This window comes from Cetorhinus maximus, chromosome 24, assembly GCF_964194155.1.
Source record: "Cetorhinus maximus chromosome 24, sCetMax3.hap1.1, whole genome shotgun sequence".
In the NCBI taxonomy this organism is placed as follows: domain Eukaryota; kingdom Metazoa; phylum Chordata; class Chondrichthyes; order Lamniformes; family Cetorhinidae; genus Cetorhinus; species Cetorhinus maximus.
This window is the reverse complement of record NC_135902.1, coordinates 33,791,600-33,810,740: the sequence shown is the minus strand read 5'-3', so window position 1 is coordinate 33,810,740 and position 19,141 is coordinate 33,791,600. Positions and strand designations below refer to the sequence as shown.

The window sequence follows — 19,141 nt, the reverse complement described above, 5'->3', positions numbered from 1 at the left end:
TTTAACCGATGCTAGGAAATCAAATTTAGAAATGTATTGAATAAAGGATTATCAATATGTATGGACAAAACCTCAGGTCCAGCTACTTTATGTGCCATTATTTCCTTTAGATTCTCTGTTGGCATTATTTTGCCTAATTATACAGGAAGGTGCACAGCAACATGTATCCTAAATCAACTAAGATTATTATGTTGAGATTTCGAGTGTTTAATATTTTAGTATTGGTTTTGAGAAACAGGTCCATTTCTAACTTCTGATGCAGTTCTCTTAAGTTTACACAGTTTACACCTGGTGACTTCCTAAGCAAAGCCACTGAGACCAATGGCATTGCTTATCAATCAATCTCTCACTCCAGCTGGAATAAAGCTGTCACAATTAGAATATCCACAGGAGATAGCAAGCACAACCATGCATTTGTGTCAGCTGTGGTTCAGTTGGTAACACATATGTTTCTTAACCAGAAGATTGTGGGGTTAAGTCCCATTTCATCACTAAGTAAGGCTGACACTCCAGTGCATTACTGAGGGAGTTCTGTCCTGTCAGCGCTGCTGTTTTTCAGATGAGACATTAAATGGAGGCTCTATCTGGCCCCTCACATAGCTGAAGATCCCATGTCACTATTTTGAAGCACAGGGACATTATCCTCAGGTGTTCTGGCCAATTCTCATCCCTCAACCAATATCAAAAAACTGCTGTTCATGTGAGTTTGCTGTTCACCAATTGGCTGTCACATTTCCAACATTACACCACTGTCAGTTCAAAAAGTACTTAACTGGCTCTAAAGCACTTGGACTGTCCTGTTGTGAAAGGAACTATATAAATGCAAGCAGCAGACAGAAGGTTCCAATGTTAGATTAACTGAATTTACTAAACAAGAACAAAAAAGGCTAGTGTGCCAGTCATATTAGTACAGAGATAAAAACCAAGTGCCAAAACAACTCAGCCGGTCAGACAGCTCTCCCTCCATAGCTGCTGTCTGACTTGTTGAGTAGTTCCAGCACCTGCAGTATTTTGCTTTTATTGTGCAGAAGTCATTTACTATTATATTTTCAACAAATTTAGGGTGAGGGCTACTGAGAAATTGCGGTTTTAAATCCTCTTTAGCAAGTTTCTCCCCTGCAGGATGATTCAGTCAGCACTAAGCCGACTTTGAGTGATCACTGTGTGTCAGCATTAGTGGACGCGTCGCTGCTCAACTTTTGCTCATTTGACATCTGCAATTACACTTCCAGCAAAGGGAGGAACATGCCACCCTCCCTAAATCATTGACTTTTCTGCAGGGAACAGTTGCCAATTTGGTAGAAATGTTGCATTGCATTTCAGACAAAAGCTAGACTCTGAACGGTCATGTAACACAGCAGCCCCACAATCAGAATTAAGTCTAGAGTTTGTCCTGCTGCAGAAAACAGAGACTGGGACTTTTCATGACAGTAATCCTGCTCCACATTAAGGAAATTCCACAACCCGAGCAACAGTTTGACAAATGTTCCAGGAACATGGAAACAGAAAACCACAGCTAGAATATCCAGAGTTTTGGGTCTTTAATTCATTTAGGATGGTATGGAAAGTAATTAAATGGGAATCCATTCAGGCCTTTAATGAGCCATTCTCCACAAATAAACGAGTTCATGAAGAAAGGAATCCACCATCCACAGGCAGAGTCACTCCATTTATCATCGAACTTTTGTCACTGAGGAGGAAGATTATTGCATTCACCACTTCATCTATCTCTACAAAGAAAATGAAAAATAAAAACATTAACTATGCATGCAATAATCCAGAACAATTGTAGTTAGAATCTAAAATCAATCTGGTCAGCAGTTGAGTGAAATGACAAGATATACAAAAAGTGCCAGATGTCCCCATAATTGAAAGGTAGAGGCAGGAACAGTGAATGCTGGGCTGAGATCTGGCATATATTTAGGAGGAAAGAAGTAACTCAATCTTTGCCATTGTATATTAAAGTGGCAGAGCGCCAAAGGCCCAGGGGGAAAAAACTATATTTCTCCCCCTTCCCCCAACATGAGATGGGGGGGGGGGGGGGGGGGGGGCGCGCGCGGCGCGGCGGGGGTGGTGGTGGAGTAAGCTATTTCGTTTCAAAACTGTTACTTTTTAAAATCAGTAGAGTTTCTCTGGATATGGTCGTGCAGCCAGGTGAAAGGATCTCTACAGAAGTAATCTGAATATTGCGTTCAACAATTTTAGATCATGAACTCTCTCCTCCATCCCCACCCCCTTTCTGATCCCCCTTTTTTCCTATAATTTATAATGATTTTTCTTTTCGCACCTATTTCCATTATTTTTAAACTGTATTTCCATTGTTTTATCTCTACCTTTTAGCCTATTTCGATCCCTTCCCCCTACCCCACCCCCACTACGGCTATCTGTACCTTGCTTGTCCTGCTTTCTACCCTTAATGTCACCTATTAGCACATTCCTTAGATAATATCACCACCTTCAACACCTCTTTGTCCTTTTGTCTATGACATCTTTTGGCTATCTCCACCTATCACTGGCCCTCTATCCAGCTCTACTTGTCTGACACCCCCCCACCTTAAACCAGCTTATATTTCACCTCTTTTCTATTTTTCCTTAGTTCTGTTGAAGAGTCATATGGACTTGAAATGTTAACTGTGTTCCTCTCCGCAGATGCTGTCAGACCTGCTGAGTTGTTCCAGGTATTTTTACTTTTGTTCTACAGAAGTAATGTTCCCTTTACGATTGAATTTTGGTGCAGATGCTTTGGGCATTGCTACAAATGCTTTGAGGCAGACAGGTTAAAATGTCACCTGCCTGTTTTCTGTAGTAGCTTTTGGCAATTAAATCTGTTCAGCTAATTGCCAATCCCTTGTACCAGATACACAAGTCAATGCTGTTTTAAATATAAATACAGCCCTGCTGGTTTTCATATTGTATGAAGTAGTAAGAAGGCCCAGGTGGCAACATGTGAGTCATTAATAAATACCTAAAGGACAAAATATTAAAAATCATGTCCATTACTGTTCTGCACAATGACAAGACAGCTGTATTCAAGTCAGTGAAAACAGCCAATTAAAGCAGGCTTTCCCCAATATCAGGAGAAGTCAAAACACATCTGTACTTAATCACTCACCTGCAAACCTCTGCAGTGGGATACGTGACAACATTCCTGCAGCTTTTGTTGGGTCACTCCACCCAATCCGACCCATTGCGGTCATCACTACAGTGGGGTTCACTGCATTCACTCTGATCTGTGCAGATGCAGAACAAAAAAATATAAAATTTTACTCGAATGTTGCTCTTACAACTTAAGCTGTTCAAAAGGCATCTTAAATGCTTCTAGATCTCAAATCTTAGCATTCCAGAAACCCGTTTGCACTGAAAGTCAGTGCAGTTACAGGAGCTGGACCGGGCTGACTGAAACAAGTTTGAAGATATAGCATTATCCGAGGCATCTTCTTCATGAATCAATTCAGCCAGTTACAGAAGAGACAATGGAAAGTTATTAACAATAACTCTCCATTCTATTTTTAAAAATTCTGAAAAACAAATCAAGAATGGCGTTTCCTAGTTTCAGGGAATGGTATTGAGTACCCTCTAGTGGTTAATTTGTAAAACTGAATTACATATTCAAAAGCAAATGTTGTATTTGAATGCTATCATACTAACTGAATAATCAAGTGGCCTTAAAAGAATCAGAAATAAAAATCCTTCATATTGCTCAGTTCCCAGTTTCATCGTGGTCACTGACATTTAGAATTTGCCCTACCATGGGCTTTACTTTAATTAAATAGATGTTGAGTTTCAAGTTAAAATTCCAAAACTTGAGATTTAACTTGATGAAATCCTCACTCTAGAATATCAGACCAACTTGACAACCTACAATATTCAGTCTTGGCCAGTTGAATTTTACAGTTGCATTTCCATAGTCAAAGGGCTGTGGTTTGTAGGATATAAGGACACATCAAAAGCTCAAATCTTAAGAATCCAATTTCAGCTAATATCAAGAGGAATCAATCAACATACAGGAAAAACATGCTCTCTAGTCATCATCCTCAATCAAGAAGAGAGAACATTGGTTCCTGGAATTCTCCCAACATCAACATAGCGTCAAACCATGCAAAAAGATTCAGCAGCAGAGATTTCATGATTGTGTATTTCCTTAAAAACAAAGGACAGCACTTTCTGTGGGGGTGGGGGGGGGGCGGGGGCATTTTTGTTGTGGATGCAGTTTAAAGTTTATAATAAAATAATTCTTTAAAACAGCAAAACATCTTAAGTAGCACTTTTGCAAAGGGATGTTTTGAAATTAAACAAGGGTTTTATTTTCATTTATGTGTCATACTCTGCCTCAACAACATTTCAATGCATTACAGTCCCTCACGCATGCAGACATTTTAATACCTGGAAGTATTTTGCATGCTATTCTACACTGTAGTCACCCTGTTGGCACAGAATGCTACTCATTGACAAATTAAGCATTCCATGTCTTATAGTGCAAGTTTAGAACCAACTTTTTTTTTTAGGACATTTAGCATTTGTTTGGCAGAGCTAATATAAAGCATTGTCAAGTATTCAAAGTTTTTCTCTATTGATTAAACAATGATTTATATTCTCTGGCAGTTCAGCAAGTGGAGAGAGAAAAATGCAATGGCTGGCAGCAACAAAAAATGTGAACAGTTTCTAAATCAATCTCGTCTTTTCATACTTTGTCCTTTTTCCTATTAACTAGCTGAAAAGTGCTACAAATATTCCTTGAATGCCAGCGGGAACTGAGGGCAGCAAATCCAACTTGTCCACCGCCCACACTGGAAAAATGGGACTCGTTCCATCATTTACCATCATATTGTCCCCAGTAGTGTTGGATTCAATACGGTTGGATTTCTGTTGAAGGATCTGTGAAGCTGGCACCTCTATACTCTGTCCACACACGGAACAAACATCAGAATACTGCTATACTAGAGAGAGATAGGCTCCAAATCAAGCTGACCAATAAAGATCATACTGGAGGTCAATGCTGCTAAGCCATTCTAGTTGGAATGATATTAATATACCTTTAGAAAGAATAAATTATTATAGAATCTAATGGTGTCAGATGACCATTTGCATATTTCAATATTTACCTGGTGTGGTCCCAGCTCAAGTGCCATCACTTTTGTCAGCATATCCACAGCTCCTTTTGAAGCACCTTTAAAGCAGCAAAGATAAGATGCACTTAAGGAGGCAACATAGCATCACCCAGGAAGACCAACATTCAATCTGGAACGCATGTTAGGTAATTGAGACAGCAACTGACCAAAGGGGAGAGCGCAACATCAGCCATAGTGCCCATCCTTTATTGCTATTTAGTGTGTGTGGACAAGCTCAGACCCAGAGGTACTAGGAGGTCATTTGACCATGGGAGCTGAGGTTTAACCAATATTCACATCTAGATTCACAAAAACGGCCATTAGGGTAAGGTGCCTGAAAGTTGCCATCACTATGAATTGTACTTCAGCAGAAGTCAGGAGAAAAGCCAAGAATTAAAAACATGAAACATTGGATTTCAGAGCTGATGAGGCAGCAGTTGCCAAAAACCCAGGGGATGAGGGAGCAAACGCGCACGTAGATGATTTCTGCAAGTTAATACATATACTCTGTCTTACCAATTTTATTCAACAGATCACTCCTTTTGAAACACTGATTTTCTATTGCAAGGTGGGGAAAAAGAATAGATGTCAAAGTTCCCACGCCTGTCTCATGAATATGAATTAAAATTCTCTATGCATGAAGTTTAATCAGACAACATTAAAATTTATTAAATCAAGCTACGATGTTGATTTTAAAGCAATGTTTTCAATTAGCTAGTTATTGGGAAAGTAGCTGCCAGATCATTAAACTCAAGTCACGTATGCCACGATTAAACAATCCATCATTTGAAGTGTCAGCTTGCCTCCTGGGGAGTTTCTGCAATCAAGTTCTAATCCTAGGCGTAAACACAATATCTAGGCTGACAATGCAACACAAAGGGATGTACAGCTACCATTCTGATTAGATAATAAATCAAGACCACATCTACCAACAGGCAAGATCCCAAGTACTTCACATGCAATATTTCCAAACAATGAGGTGTTATATAAAATGATTTTTCTCCAAAAGCATGTTCAGTCACAACTGATGGCAATTACTCGTCTTTATACAGCCACTCATCAGATCTCAGGATGTCCTAAAGCTCTTCATATTGTTATGATCCCTGCAGAGATCTATAACTTTCCACTGACTGTCTTGAAGGATCACAACAAGATTTCAAGTTAAGACTTTTACTGTAACCAAACTAAAAGCAACATACACCAAATACTATTTTTGTAGGCAACTTATGCTCTAAACGACGAAAAAAGTTTCCCCACTTTTGAAGTGACCAGAAATCCGCCACCACAGTTATATTTTACACTATCCTTTAAATGGACACTTTATTCTTCCACAACCAGTCCAAAGCTGATGACCTTTCCCCTTTTCCAGCTGTGAGGGTTACCCTGGAGATTCCTCGCTCTGGTCAAAACTAGGCAAATCTTCCAGCCTCGTTTAAATCTTCATAAAATTGATCTCTTCAATCTGAGCACAAGCTCCCAACCACATTGTGTAGTAACAGAATCAGTATTTTCTCCACTTCAGGTGCAGGTCTGGCAGCCTCTCTCTCAGATTCTTGCAGACTGATTTGGGAGTTTCATGGATTTCTCAGAAAACCCAACACCCTAATACTACAGTGGATTTCTGTGGACTCTTCACTCCTGCCTCAAAGCCCATCTCTATGGCACCGTGGTTTACATGGACCTCGTAATAAGTGGAATTGCTAATTAGCTATCCTCTAGGCCTCAAGCTCCATTATATCTTGAAATTAAATAGGCAGTTTTAAGTATAACATTTATAAAATCTGACGCTCCCAACACATACCTGTGAGACTTGCAGACTAACAGTCTACCCAGTCAGCACAGATGCTTTGGCCATTGTCCAGAGATGTGAACATCTTGCACCTTCCTCTCCTTTAACAACCAAACCACAGGCTTCCTGTTGGCCAGAATTCAGAGCAGGTCACATGACCTCCTTCATTCCTCCATTTTACCTTAAAGACACAGTCCCAAAAACAAAATCTCAAACTTTGTACTTGTAACAAGATACAATGAATTACTTTATAAAGTATTCATTGATATATAGCTTAGAGAAGAATATTTGCTAAGATACCAGAAGTCCCTGATCTTAAACTTAATCATTGTGTCTAGTGGGTGTTGAAGTGCTAATGATGAAAGAGATATCAAAAGAAATAAAAAATGATTTAAAATCAAATTGAACCAATCTACCAGCATCTGATTCCAATTTATTATGCATTTTTGAATGAAAGTAGATCTACGTGGAAAGAAAAATATGTTATAACCAAAAGTACTAACCAAGGTATATCTATAAAATTCATTCTCAGGATGTGGGTGTCACTGGCAAGGAGAGCATTTATTATCTATATCCCTCCTTGCCCCAAAAAGTAATGATGGGCTTTCAGAGGGCAGTTAAACAAATCAGTGACGGTACCCAAGTCACTTATAAGCCAGGCTGAGTAAGGATGACATCCTTCCTTCCCTAAAAAGGGAATTAGTGAACCACTTGGCTTTTTTTAATCAAAAAATACAATCTGACAGCTTCATGGTCCTGACTACAAGATATATAGGAGCATGACTGGGTTTATTCAATTTTCCCTTCTCATGACAAGATATTAAATCCAGTATTTACTTATGGAGTGTAAGTCAGACCACTATCACTCTTCGATAGCATCACCGCTGTAACATCCTACATATTACTAGTAGGGCTAGGCCATAGCATTCAACTTCCACCAGATGCCAGAAATATTGCTTTTATATAATGCAGGTGCCATTCACGTACAATAACAAATTCTTGGGTCAAATAATATTGGAGCAGAACACAAAACCCTCACCAATTTTTTTTCAAAGTGCAGTTCTGCCAAAGTGAAACTAAATTAAGAATAAAGAGTTACTTTTAAACCAACTAAATTTGCAGCACATTTTCCATTCATGGTTTGCCCAATCAATGCAAATTTATTCAAGTATATTGCTGAATGAGGGTTTGGACCTCAGTGCCAATGTTTTTCTTCCCATTGGTCTTCTGTCTTCAGGGTAGACTATTCCAGACCTACAGACTAACAACCGTCAAGGCAGCACAGCACTACTTGTTTATTGTATTCACTTTAGTATATGCTAACAAGAAGCAGGAGTAGGCCATTCAGCCGCTTGAGCCTGCTCCGCCATTTAATAAGGTCATGGCAGATCTGATAGTAACCTCAAATCTGCATCCCACCTACCCCAGATTACCTATCACCCCCTTGCTTACCAAGAATTTATCCACCTTTGCCTTTAAAATATTCAATGACTCTGCTTCCGCCACCGCTCCCAGAAGAGAGTTCCAAAGACTCTCAACCCTCAGTGAAAAAATTTCACCTCATTTGTTTTAAATGGGTGACCCCTTATTTGTAAACAGTGACCCCCTAGCTCTAGATTTTTTCACAAGAGGAAACATCCTCCCCATATTCACCCTGTCAAGACCCCTCAGGATCTTATGTTTCAATCAAATCACCTCTTACTCTTCTAAACTCCAGTGGATACAAGCCTAGTCAGTCCAGCCTAACCTCATAAGATAGCCCACCCATTCCTGGTATTAGTCTGGTGAACATTCTCTGAACTGCTTCCAATGCATTTACATCCTTCCTTAAATAAGGTGACCTATACTGTACACTGTACTCCAAATGTAGTCTCACTCTGTACAACTGAAGCATAACCTCCCTACTTATGTATTCAGTTCCTCTCTCAATAAATGATAACATTCTATTAGCTTTCCTAATTACTTGCTGTACCTTGTATGCTAGCCTTTTGTGATGCATGCACTAGGACACCAGATCCCTCTGCATCTCAAAGCTCCACAATCTCTCGCCATTTAGATAATATACTTTTTTATTCTTCCTGCTAAAATGGCCAATTTCACATTTTCCCACATCTTTGCCCACTCACTTAACCTTTCTGTCTTTTTTTTAGCCTCCTTATGTCCTCTTCACAACTTACTTTCCTACCTATCTTTGTGTCATCAGCAAATTTGGCATGCCTTCCTCCAAGTCATTTATACAAATTGTCAATAGTTGAGGCTCCAGCACTGATCCCCATGGCACACCACTCATTACATCTTGCCAACCTGAAAAAAACAATTTATGCCAACTCCCTGCTTCCTGTTAGCCAACCAATTTCCAATCCATGCCTGTATATAACACCCTATACCATGAGCTTTTATTTTTCGCAATAACCTTTGATGTGGCACTTTATCAAATGCCTTCCAGAAATCTAAGTACAGTACATCCACCAGTTCCCCTTTATCCTAAGCACATTACTTCCTCAAAGAAGTCCAGTTCAGTTGGTTAAAAACGATTTCCCGTTCACAAAACAGTACAAGTCTCTTCCTGGAATGCACGCCCCCCCCATAGGTTTCTATGCGAATAATGACATCCTCTGTGGCTACAATGAGGCATTCCAACTATTAAAAAAAAATCAAATTCATGGCAAATGTGATTTGCTCATTGGGTAAGGACAGATTACAGGTCAAAGTGTGTGCTACAAAGTCCAAAATAACCCACAAAAGCACTCCAATTCACAGACAGTGAAAGGTTAGGCAATGGATAGAACTCACCGTATACAGCATGGTCTCTCACAGCACTTTGAGACGCCTGACTGGAGATGTTCACGATAGAACCACCACCTCCACATTTCATTCCCCTTGCAATTATCTTAAAAAAAGGGAAAACCATTAATGACTGAACTCAATTACTAGCAAGTCACTATCAAAGTGTAGCTTTACCCACTGTACAGACATTTATTTTTAATAAATCTGTATTAATGGATTGTTTCTGAAAGAGCTGAAGATCTGTGAACGTGTTGCAGAAATACCAACAGCCGAGTTGTGGGTTTAGATGGTGTGGTAGCATTGTGATGTTGTAGGATATAGATTTATACTTGAGACTCTCACATGGCAGCCTCCTGATCTCCTGTGGCCTATAAAGCGATGAACAAGGCAAAACAGGTTCTTCCTGTCACCCAGCCAGCCAGACTGCACATCTCAAAAATCACTGGATTTCAAGCAGCACAGAGGGGTCTCAGAGCAGATCCTTGGCCTGGTCAGAAGGTTTACTTTTCATTTTTGAATCGAGGCCAAAATCCAATTGACAAATTCAGCTTGTGGTGGAAAAGGGCCACTCGACACTCACTATCCGGGTATACACACAAGGAACGGCCACTAATCCTGGATACTAGATATCTGGTACCGCCTGTGGCATCACAGACCAGAAAAGTCGACCAAATGGTGATGATAAGGACAAGAATATGGTAGTGTTACAGTATAACTCAGTGTTCACTACAGAAGAGTGGTGACTGAGGCCCTGCCACTGACAGGGGGCCTTGCCAGTCAGTTGTGTAGATCAAGAACATGCAGGTGTAAAGCCAAGGGATTTTCATTCATTGCAAGGGCAGAAAATCGTGGGCTTCAATTTCCCAATGTACTATTGACAGGCAAGGTTCTCTGCCAGTAAGGCACCTCTAAAATCAGTTCCAATTTGCTGCAATTATCGGGAAGTTTATTTTAGTCATCTATTACATTCATTATTTGGACATCACCATACTGGAGAGTGGATCAACCTATTGTTGCACACTACTATCAAGCTGCACACTACTACTAGATTCACCTTCAAGTTGAAAATCCCTACATCTATCCCATCATTAATGCACTGAAGGCAAAGCAAACTTTCCAACTTTCTGTGAGTGACACTATAGGGTTCGCATGATTGCAGTGGTGCAGGATACCCATTAGCAATAGTGGTCATGCATTAGTAAACAGCTGCATCGTTAATTTGACTCAACAGAGATTCAAAACCCTGCTTATCTAATGTGCAAGTTTACCTGGTTCTTGGATGGAAATCTCAATTCAAGTCTTATATGCAGGTCCTATTTGAACTCAAGGCACATCTTCTGCAATAGTATCTCGGTCTCACTAAATCTCTTGCATCACCCCCAACCTACCACAAACTTTTGTCCCCTATCTCCAACCCTAACTGAGCTCATTTTCTTTAAATGATAAGCCTATGAAAGTTATAAAATTCTCGTGAATAAGTACAAAACCTGTTAAATGCAAATCCAGCAGGGAAACAGCAGCGTTCTTACCTGTGAAACATGTAACAGTGCTTTCACATTAACGCCAAACACTCTGAAAAATATCAGATACAAAATGACAAAGATTATAGAATATTTCTAAGGTTACAAAGCGAATTGGTGATCATTTTTTTTTCCTGCTATAAACTACTCAGCACTGCAGGTTCCCCAGTTCAATCTCTCCACAGCTTATCAGTATCCTTGACGGTAGGAACCACAAATGAAACTGATTATTCATCCAGTAACAGGTAGGCAGCATAGGCACTAATGACCTTTTCAGGATTCAAGCCTCTATTGCAGCTTCTGGACCCATCTCTGTCCACACTCCCACCATCTGATGCCCTGTTGGCCCTTTTATTTCACAAACATTCACAGAATTGGCTCCACCCAACTGACTCACCACCATGGAGCTAGCCAATGGGATGGTCATGTAAAGAACATGCCTTGCAAGTGTTCCTATCCCTACTTTATTTTTTGGCCCTGCATGCTCCACTTTCTGCTCTCCTGTTTGGGGTAATGCATATCGGATCACCATCTCCCCCCTCCCACAGCCTCCCCACCACTTCTGCTGCCACCTTTGATAGTTCCCCTTCCTGCTTATTCGGACCAGGAATTAAGAAAGCACCAAATGTTCAAGGAAAAAACTTTTAATTTTCTGTACCCTGTTCATTTCCTCCCATCTACTCCAGCCAAGTTAACTGTACGGATTCCATTTGCTGCACCAACAGCTGCTTTTACACACTCCTGTGCACTGTTCTCTACCCACCAGTGCTTACCCTTGGCCTAAAACTCAACCTTTACCCTTGCTCCTTCCCGTAATCCTCCTCTGTCTTCTCAAATACCCACAATTTCTCTATTTTTGTGTATCATGCTACCGGCTGGTAAAGTTCAAAATTATAGTTATAGTGACAAAGTAGCTTTTCAGCCTATCAAGGCAATGCTGGCTCTCTGTGGAGCAATCCAGTCAGTCCCATTCCCTTGCTCTATCCCCAAAGACCTGCAAGTTTATTTCCCCCAAGTTCCCTCCAATTGTCTTTTAGGAATCATTGATCATCTCCACTCCCACCATCCACGTAGGAAGCAGGTTCCAGATCATTACCACTTGCTGTGGTTAAAAAAGTTCTTCCTCACATTCCCACTACATCTCTTGCCCAAAACCTTAATCTCTGTCCCATAAACCTTCCACCGCAGCCTCGCCCACCCCCACCACAGCCTCGCCCACCCCCACCACAGCCTCGCCCACACCGGCTCAACCCCACCACAACCTCGCCCACCTCGGCCCAACCCCAACACAACCTTGCCCACCCCGGCCCAACCCCAACACAACCTCGCCCACCCCGGCCCAACCCCACCACAACCTCGCCCACCCCGGCCCAACCCCACCACAACCTCGCCCACCTCCACCAAATCTCTTTTGTTTGAAGGAGAACAACTCAGTTTCTCCAGCTTAACCTCGTAGCCAAAATCCCACATCCCTGAAACCATTCTGGCAAATCTCCATTGCACCCTCTCAAGGATCCTCACATCATTCCTAAAATGAGATGACCAAAACTGGACATAATACCCCAGTTGGGGTCCAACAGGGCTTCATAAAGGTTCAGCATAACTTCCCTGCTTTTAGACGCAATACTTCTATTTATGAAACCCAAGATCCCATGTTTTGCTAACCACTCGATATGTCCTACCACCTCCAAAGGTCTATTCACATGGACCTAAAGGTCCCTCCATTCTGCACATTCTTTACAACTAAGCAATTAAGTCCCTATTTCCTCTCCCCATCCCTTCTGCCATAATGCATCACCTCACACTTCTCTATATTGAATTCCATCTGCCACGTCTGCCCATTCTGCTAGCCTATCTACGCCCCTGCTGCAGTTGATTTATCATCCTTAAGCCATTTTTATCCAAGCTGACACTGACCCACCTATTCCTAAGCCTCAATTTTACTAACCAATCTTTTAAGTGGCACTTTTGACAATGGCTTTCGGAAAATTCATATCGACAACATCCACTACATTATCTCCATCATCCTTCAGATGCTTCAAAAAATTCAATTAGATCAAATACAATCTGCCTTTTACAAATCAGTGCTGGTTCTCAATTAACTCAATCCTCCCCACCACACCCTCCCCCACAATTACTGTTTCTAAAACCGTACCCAACACTGATGCTCAATTAACTGGCTTGTATTTACTAGGCATGTCCCTACCTCATTTCTTGAATAAGGGTGTCACATTTGCCACTCTCCAATCCTCTGGCACCTCTCCTGGGAAAGACTGGAAGATGATGGCAAGTCCTTCGCTAGCTCCACCCACTTCCTTTAACAACCTGAGATGATTGCCATCTGGGCCAAATGATACATCCCTGAAGCACAAGCAGCCTTTCCAGTACATCCTGCCTATCAATTTGCATCCTCCCTATTATCTCTACATCTCTGCTTTCAATATTTTAGTCAAAATCCTCTTTCAATATTTTAATCCTCTTCCTTAATAACTACTGGTACAAAAGTACTCACTAAATACTCTAGCCTTGCTCTGTACCTCTAAGCATATAATCACCCTGTCTTTAGTCTCCATCCTGCCTCTTACTATCCACTTATTATTTACATGCTGGTAGAAGATTTTTATGCCAACTGTCATCCGGTCTTATTTTCCTCTTCACTTCCCCTTCTCAACTTATTGTATTTGGCCTTGTTTGTGTTTGAATTCACCCGGCATGCATCATCCACAATATCCTGTATCGTGCTCATCATCTAAAGAGAGCTGGCTTTGCTTCCCTGATCTTTTATCCTCATTGGGGTGTACCTAGCCTGTACCTGAAACATCTCCTCCTTAAAAGGGATCATCCACAGTTCCATTACAGTGAAATTTCCTGTCAGTCTCTGATTCCATTTCACCCTGGCTTGATCTCTTCTGAGTGCACTGAAATTAGCCCTCCTCTAATGTAAAAAGTTCTACTTTAGAATATTCCTTGCTTTTCTCCATTACTAATAAATGATCACTCTTAACCAAGTAATTCCCCACAAACACTTGGTCCACCTCCTTAGCCCAGCACCGGTGCCACACTCTCACTGGACCAAGAACATACTGGTCAAACAGGTTCTCCTGAACAAATCTCAGAATTTCTTTTCCCTCCTACCTTTCACTCTATCCCAATCTATGTTTGAGTAATTAATGTTAATGTCCCCCCAATATTACCACTCTATAATTCTTGCACATCTGTGATTGCCCCGCAGATTTGCTCCCCTTGCTCTCACTCTTTGGAGGACTATAGGATATCCCCCAGCAGTGCAGCGATCATCCCCTTTTCGCTTCTCAAATCTAACCAAATGGATTGTCATTGACCCCCTCCTGTCTTTCCAACACTACAATGTCCTCCCTAATCAGTATTGCAACCCCACCTCCCTTTTTTCCTTCCCTACTTTTTATCTCCAAATATTAAGCACCTAGTCCTTATCTTTGTAAGCCCATTTTCCATTATTTCCATGACATCATGTCCCCACATGGCTATTTGTGCTAATGCAGGTCATACTGTAGTCTTAGGAACAGCTCTACACTTTTAACTATCCCTTTGATAGTTAAAGCCTAAACGACTAGATAATTTACAGCTTTTCTCATTAGAAAAAAGAGCATGTTGCTTTTGATCTCGTAATTAGGTTCAAGCCGTCCCACTGGGTAGAAGATGTCTCAGTTTACAGCTGCCCAAGTGTGGGAGCATTCTACCAGGTTTCATTCAAAAAAGTACAGGAAAGGATACACAGGGTACATTTAGATAATATATCTAAACACTGAACAATCATTGTGGAGCATTTGAATATTTATTCCCAAGAAGATTTCAAAATACAAACCAGCTTCCTATTTAACCACAGGGTAAAATTGATAATAGTCCTGCTTCTAAACTTTATAATTTAATACTGGGTCAGGTTTTGCAAAATCTTTCACATACTTATCAAATGCATCTTCCGTGACACTTAGAAATGGCTGCAAAATTGCGACGGCAGCATTGTTCACCAAAAGGTCTATGCGACCGACATCCTTCAGAGCATTTTCTGTAGCTTCCCAGTCATTAATGTCCACGCAAACAGTCAACATTTTAGGGCACTAGAAGACAAAAAAAACAGCACTGGTGCAAAACTGATTTAACCAAATAAACAGAAAATTCTAGAAACACTCAGGTCAGGCAGCAGTGGAGTGATAATACATCAGTTTGACAAAAAGTCACAGATCTGAAATGTTAACTTTTTCTCTCCCTCCAGATTCCGCCTGACCTGCTGAATACTTTCAGCATTTTCTGTTTTTATTTGATTTCCATCATCTGCCTAATTCTGCTTTTGGGTAACTTCAGTGCTACTCAGAACACTAAAAACTTAAGACGTTTTATACACTAACTTGAAGAATTATACAAACATACGGACAAGGAGCAGGAGTGGGCCATTCGGACCCTCGAGCCTGCCCCGCCACTTAATAAGATCATGGCTGACCTGATAGTAACTTCATCCTGCATCCCACCTACCCCCGATAACCTATCACCCCCTTGCTTACCAAGAATCTATCCACCTCGATCTTAAAAACATTCAAAGACGCTGCTTCCACTGCCTTTTCAGGAAGAGAGAGAGTTCCAAAGGTCAACGCTCAGAAAAATTTTTGCCTCCAGTTCGTTTTAAATGTGCAACCCCTTATTTTTAAACAGTGACCCTGACTTCTAGATTCTCCCACAAGAGAAACATCCTCTCCACACCCACACTGTCAAGGCCTCTCAGGATCTTATGTTTCAATCAAATCACCTCTTACTCTAAATTCCAGCAGATACAAGCCTAGCCTGTCCAACCTTCCCTCATAAGACAACCCACCCACTCCAGGTATTAGTCTGGTAAACCTTCTCTGAACTGCCTCCAATGCATTTACATCCAGCCTTAAATAAGGTGACCAGTACTGCACACAGTACTCCAGACATGGTCTCACCAGTGCTCTGTATAATTGAAGCATAACCTCTCGACTTTTATATTCAAATACCCTCGCAAAATATGATAACATTCCATTAGCTTTCCTAATTACTTGCTGGACCTGCACTAAGACACCCAGATCCCTCTGCATCTCAGGGCTCTGCAATCTCTCACCATTTAAATAATATGCTTCTCTTTTATTCTTCTTGCCAAAATGGACAATTTCACATTTTCCCCACATATTCCATTTGCCAGGTATTTTCCTACTTGCTTAATCTATCTATATCTTTTTGTAACCTCCTTATGTCCTCTTTGCACCTTACTTTCCTGCCTACCTTTATGTCATCAGCAAATTTGGCAACCATCCCTTCAACCAAGTCATTTATATAAATTGTAAACAATTGAGGTCCCAGCACCAAATCCTGCGGCATTCCACACGTTACATCTTGCCAACCTGAAAAAGACGCATTAAAGCCTACCCTCTGCTTCCTGTTCGCCAGCCAATCTTCAATCCATGCCAACATGTTTACCACCCCCCCACTCCCCCCATACCATGAGCTTTTATTTTTCACAAGAACCTTTGATGTGGCACTTTATGAAATGCCTTCTGGAAATCTAAGTACGGTTCCCCTGTATCCATAGCACATGTTACTTCCTCAAAGAACTCCAATCATTGGTTAAACATGATTTCCCTTTCACAAAACCACGTTGACTCTGCCCGATTACCTTCAACTTATTATTTTGTCCATCAGGACTCAAAACCTGTTAACGTTGGAAGGTACCCGGTGCAAGCTCTGTGCAACCAATTTCTACATACCTCCTGAACAAGGCTATCCAAGTCAGACTGGGTCCTGGTTAATGCAATAACTTCTGCACCACATGCAAGTAGAGCCTTGGCAGTGGCTCTACCAATGCCTGAAACACAAATGTTGTACTGTCAAATTAAGAATAAATATCTTGTTCACTGTACCCCTATCCCCACCCTCCAGGATTGTGGCCACAGATCAGATTTACATTTCTTAAATAGTATAACCCAATTCCAGCAACACAAAGAAAAAGGCACATGTCACATCTGCAGACAAAAATCAACACCTGGTTTCTGTTTGATGCTTATCTCAAGAATGAATCATTGGTCCCTAATTGATTGGTTGAAGTAGGCTTCCAACTAACTTTTCAAGCATTCCACTGGATAGTAGAAATTTAATACATATCCCCTACACAACAGAGATTGACCCATCCTTCTACAATAGATAGCTACTGGATAAGCCTCCCTCAAAACAAGGCCAATGAAATTAAACCAAACCCATTCCCATCAGAGCGGAAGACGTCTGGAGAAACTAGGTTTTCAGCCTAGAAAAGGCATCTGAGAGGTGATGGCCCGAGGAATGTGTAAAATTGTTACAAAGTTCCACATAAATTTAAAACATGTTCAAATTCACTGCAGACATAAAACTAGAAATATGGTATCCAAAAATAAGATGCAATTTCAGAACTGAAGCAAAAAAAAACAATCATCCTGTCGATTTAACTTCTGGATAGAGGAGGGGAGTCAAAAATATTGGAATTATTTACTAGTTGGACTGTGTGCCAGCACACACGAGTGGAAGGGTAGATTAGAATCTTTCTGGATGAAAGATTTAAAGAAAGGTCAGAGTTATACATCTCTCATTAGGCCAACTCCTTGGGGGAGTAATGATGACACATACTTTTTAAACATTGTAACCAAAGTTCTAAACTTAAGCAGAATGCTTATTTCTGGTAATACATTACTAGGAGGCACAATTCCACTAGCCTCAGTAACACTGTATACAATCCTGCGTAGGTCAGCTATTAAGTGAATGAGGGAGTTTATTCATTCCGGGATCCATCGCTAGAGAAAAATCGCTTTGCTAGAAACCACTTTGAGCTCAGTGAAGGCAGCCATCAACAGGTTCAGGGGAAATCGACTGGCCGGAGTTACATCCTGTCTGGGTATCCCTGAAGCTAGGTCACAGAGTGATATATGTGAGCCCTTCCCAACTGGTGGAGAGGTTTCTTAAGAGTCCTTCACTAACATATATCTATAAAGCACTTTTAATGTAAACCAACACGAGGACCACACAGGAGCATTATAAAATTTCATAGAGCAACATAATGAAATATTAAGGCAGATAGCCAAAATATAAATTTTGAGGAGCATGATAACGGAAAAGAGGCAGAGGCATGTCTAGGGGAGGAATTGCAGAGCTTGGAGCCAAAGCTACTGAAGAAACAGGCACCAGTGGTGGATAGATTAAAGGGCAGAGCACAGATACAGCACATCAGGTTATGATGTTCCCTAAGTTTCCTTTCAATATTTGTTTTAAGCTGCAATTTTATTAGTGGGTGCCCCTAAGCAGGTCCGGGAGTGGAAAGAGACACTTAGTTACATTTTAGTTGATAATCTGTCAACCCAGGTTAGTATAAAAGATTTAGAAAATATGACTGCAGCGGTGGAGAGGATGCAGGAGCTCAGAGTCCAGAAGGGACTGAACTCAACTCCTGATGGCCGAGGCCTGTATGGATCTCCCCACCTAACCGCTTTCCCCCAGCCTTACCCGGGCTGCTCACCTTTCCCAGCGCCCGTCACCAGGGCTCGTTTATGGGCCAAACTCCCCTCCATCCGCCTGATCAAGCGAGGATCGCGATTAGAGCGGAGCCTGAGCAGTGACCAGGAGAACCTGTGTTAACCCGCCCCCCTCTCCACCAACACGAAACTAACTAAACCCGTTAACCCGCCCACTGGGGGGTTATAACTCGCAGTAATTTACAGACATTGGTTAAAGCAGCTCAAGCAGCTCCTCCCCTTTTTAAATGTACCACCCACTGCCTGTGAAGACTAAATTGTGCCACTTGCTCAAAGTTAGAACTTTATTTTTAAAGCCTTTAATATTTTTCCCCCTGAGGGCAAGACCTTCTCTACTACCAGACAACAATAATATGTGCTGTGGCTCTGTTGGGTAGCACTCTGCTCTGTCCT

General features: G+C 41.2%; 1 protein-coding gene across 2 annotated transcripts; it reads right to left on the bottom strand.

The window, feature by feature from the left end:
* Positions 1-1,526: 1,526 nt before the first annotated feature.
* LOC144699768 (L-xylulose reductase-like) lies at positions 1,527-18,883 on the bottom strand. Of its 2 annotated transcripts, none has more exons than XM_078570988.1 (8): positions 18,733-18,883; positions 16,961-17,058; positions 15,147-15,301; positions 11,214-11,256; positions 9,691-9,787; positions 5,103-5,167; positions 3,113-3,230; positions 1,527-1,730 (listed from the first exon to the last, which is right to left on the bottom strand). In XM_078570988.1, exons 1-8 carry the CDS (start codon positions 18,782-18,784, stop codon positions 1,627-1,629), a joined length of 732 nt encoding a protein of 243 aa, XP_078427114.1. In that variant the 5' UTR covers positions 18,785-18,883; the 3' UTR covers positions 1,527-1,626. The 2 variants fall into 2 exon arrangements, with proteins under 2 accessions (XP_078427114.1, XP_078427115.1); XM_078570989.1 differs by lacking the exon at positions 18,733-18,883 and adding an exon at positions 17,447-17,528.
* Positions 18,884-19,141: the final 258 nt, after the last annotated feature.

Bases quoted from the DNA above. Each gene is read 5' to 3' on its own strand.
- LOC144699768 (XM_078570988.1), bottom strand. From the start codon at position 18,784: ATGGAGGGGAGTTTGGCCCATAAACGAGCCCTGGTGACGGGCGCTGGG. The intron at 17,059-18,732 runs GTGAGCAGCCCG...TTTGTGTTTCAG, and splicing joins GGTGACGGGCGCTGGGAAAG to GCATTGGTAGAGCCACTGCC. The intron at 1,731-3,112 runs GTGAGTGATTAA...TTTTCTTTGTAG, and splicing joins CCCACTGCAGAGGTTTGCAG to AGATAGATGAAGTGGTGAAT.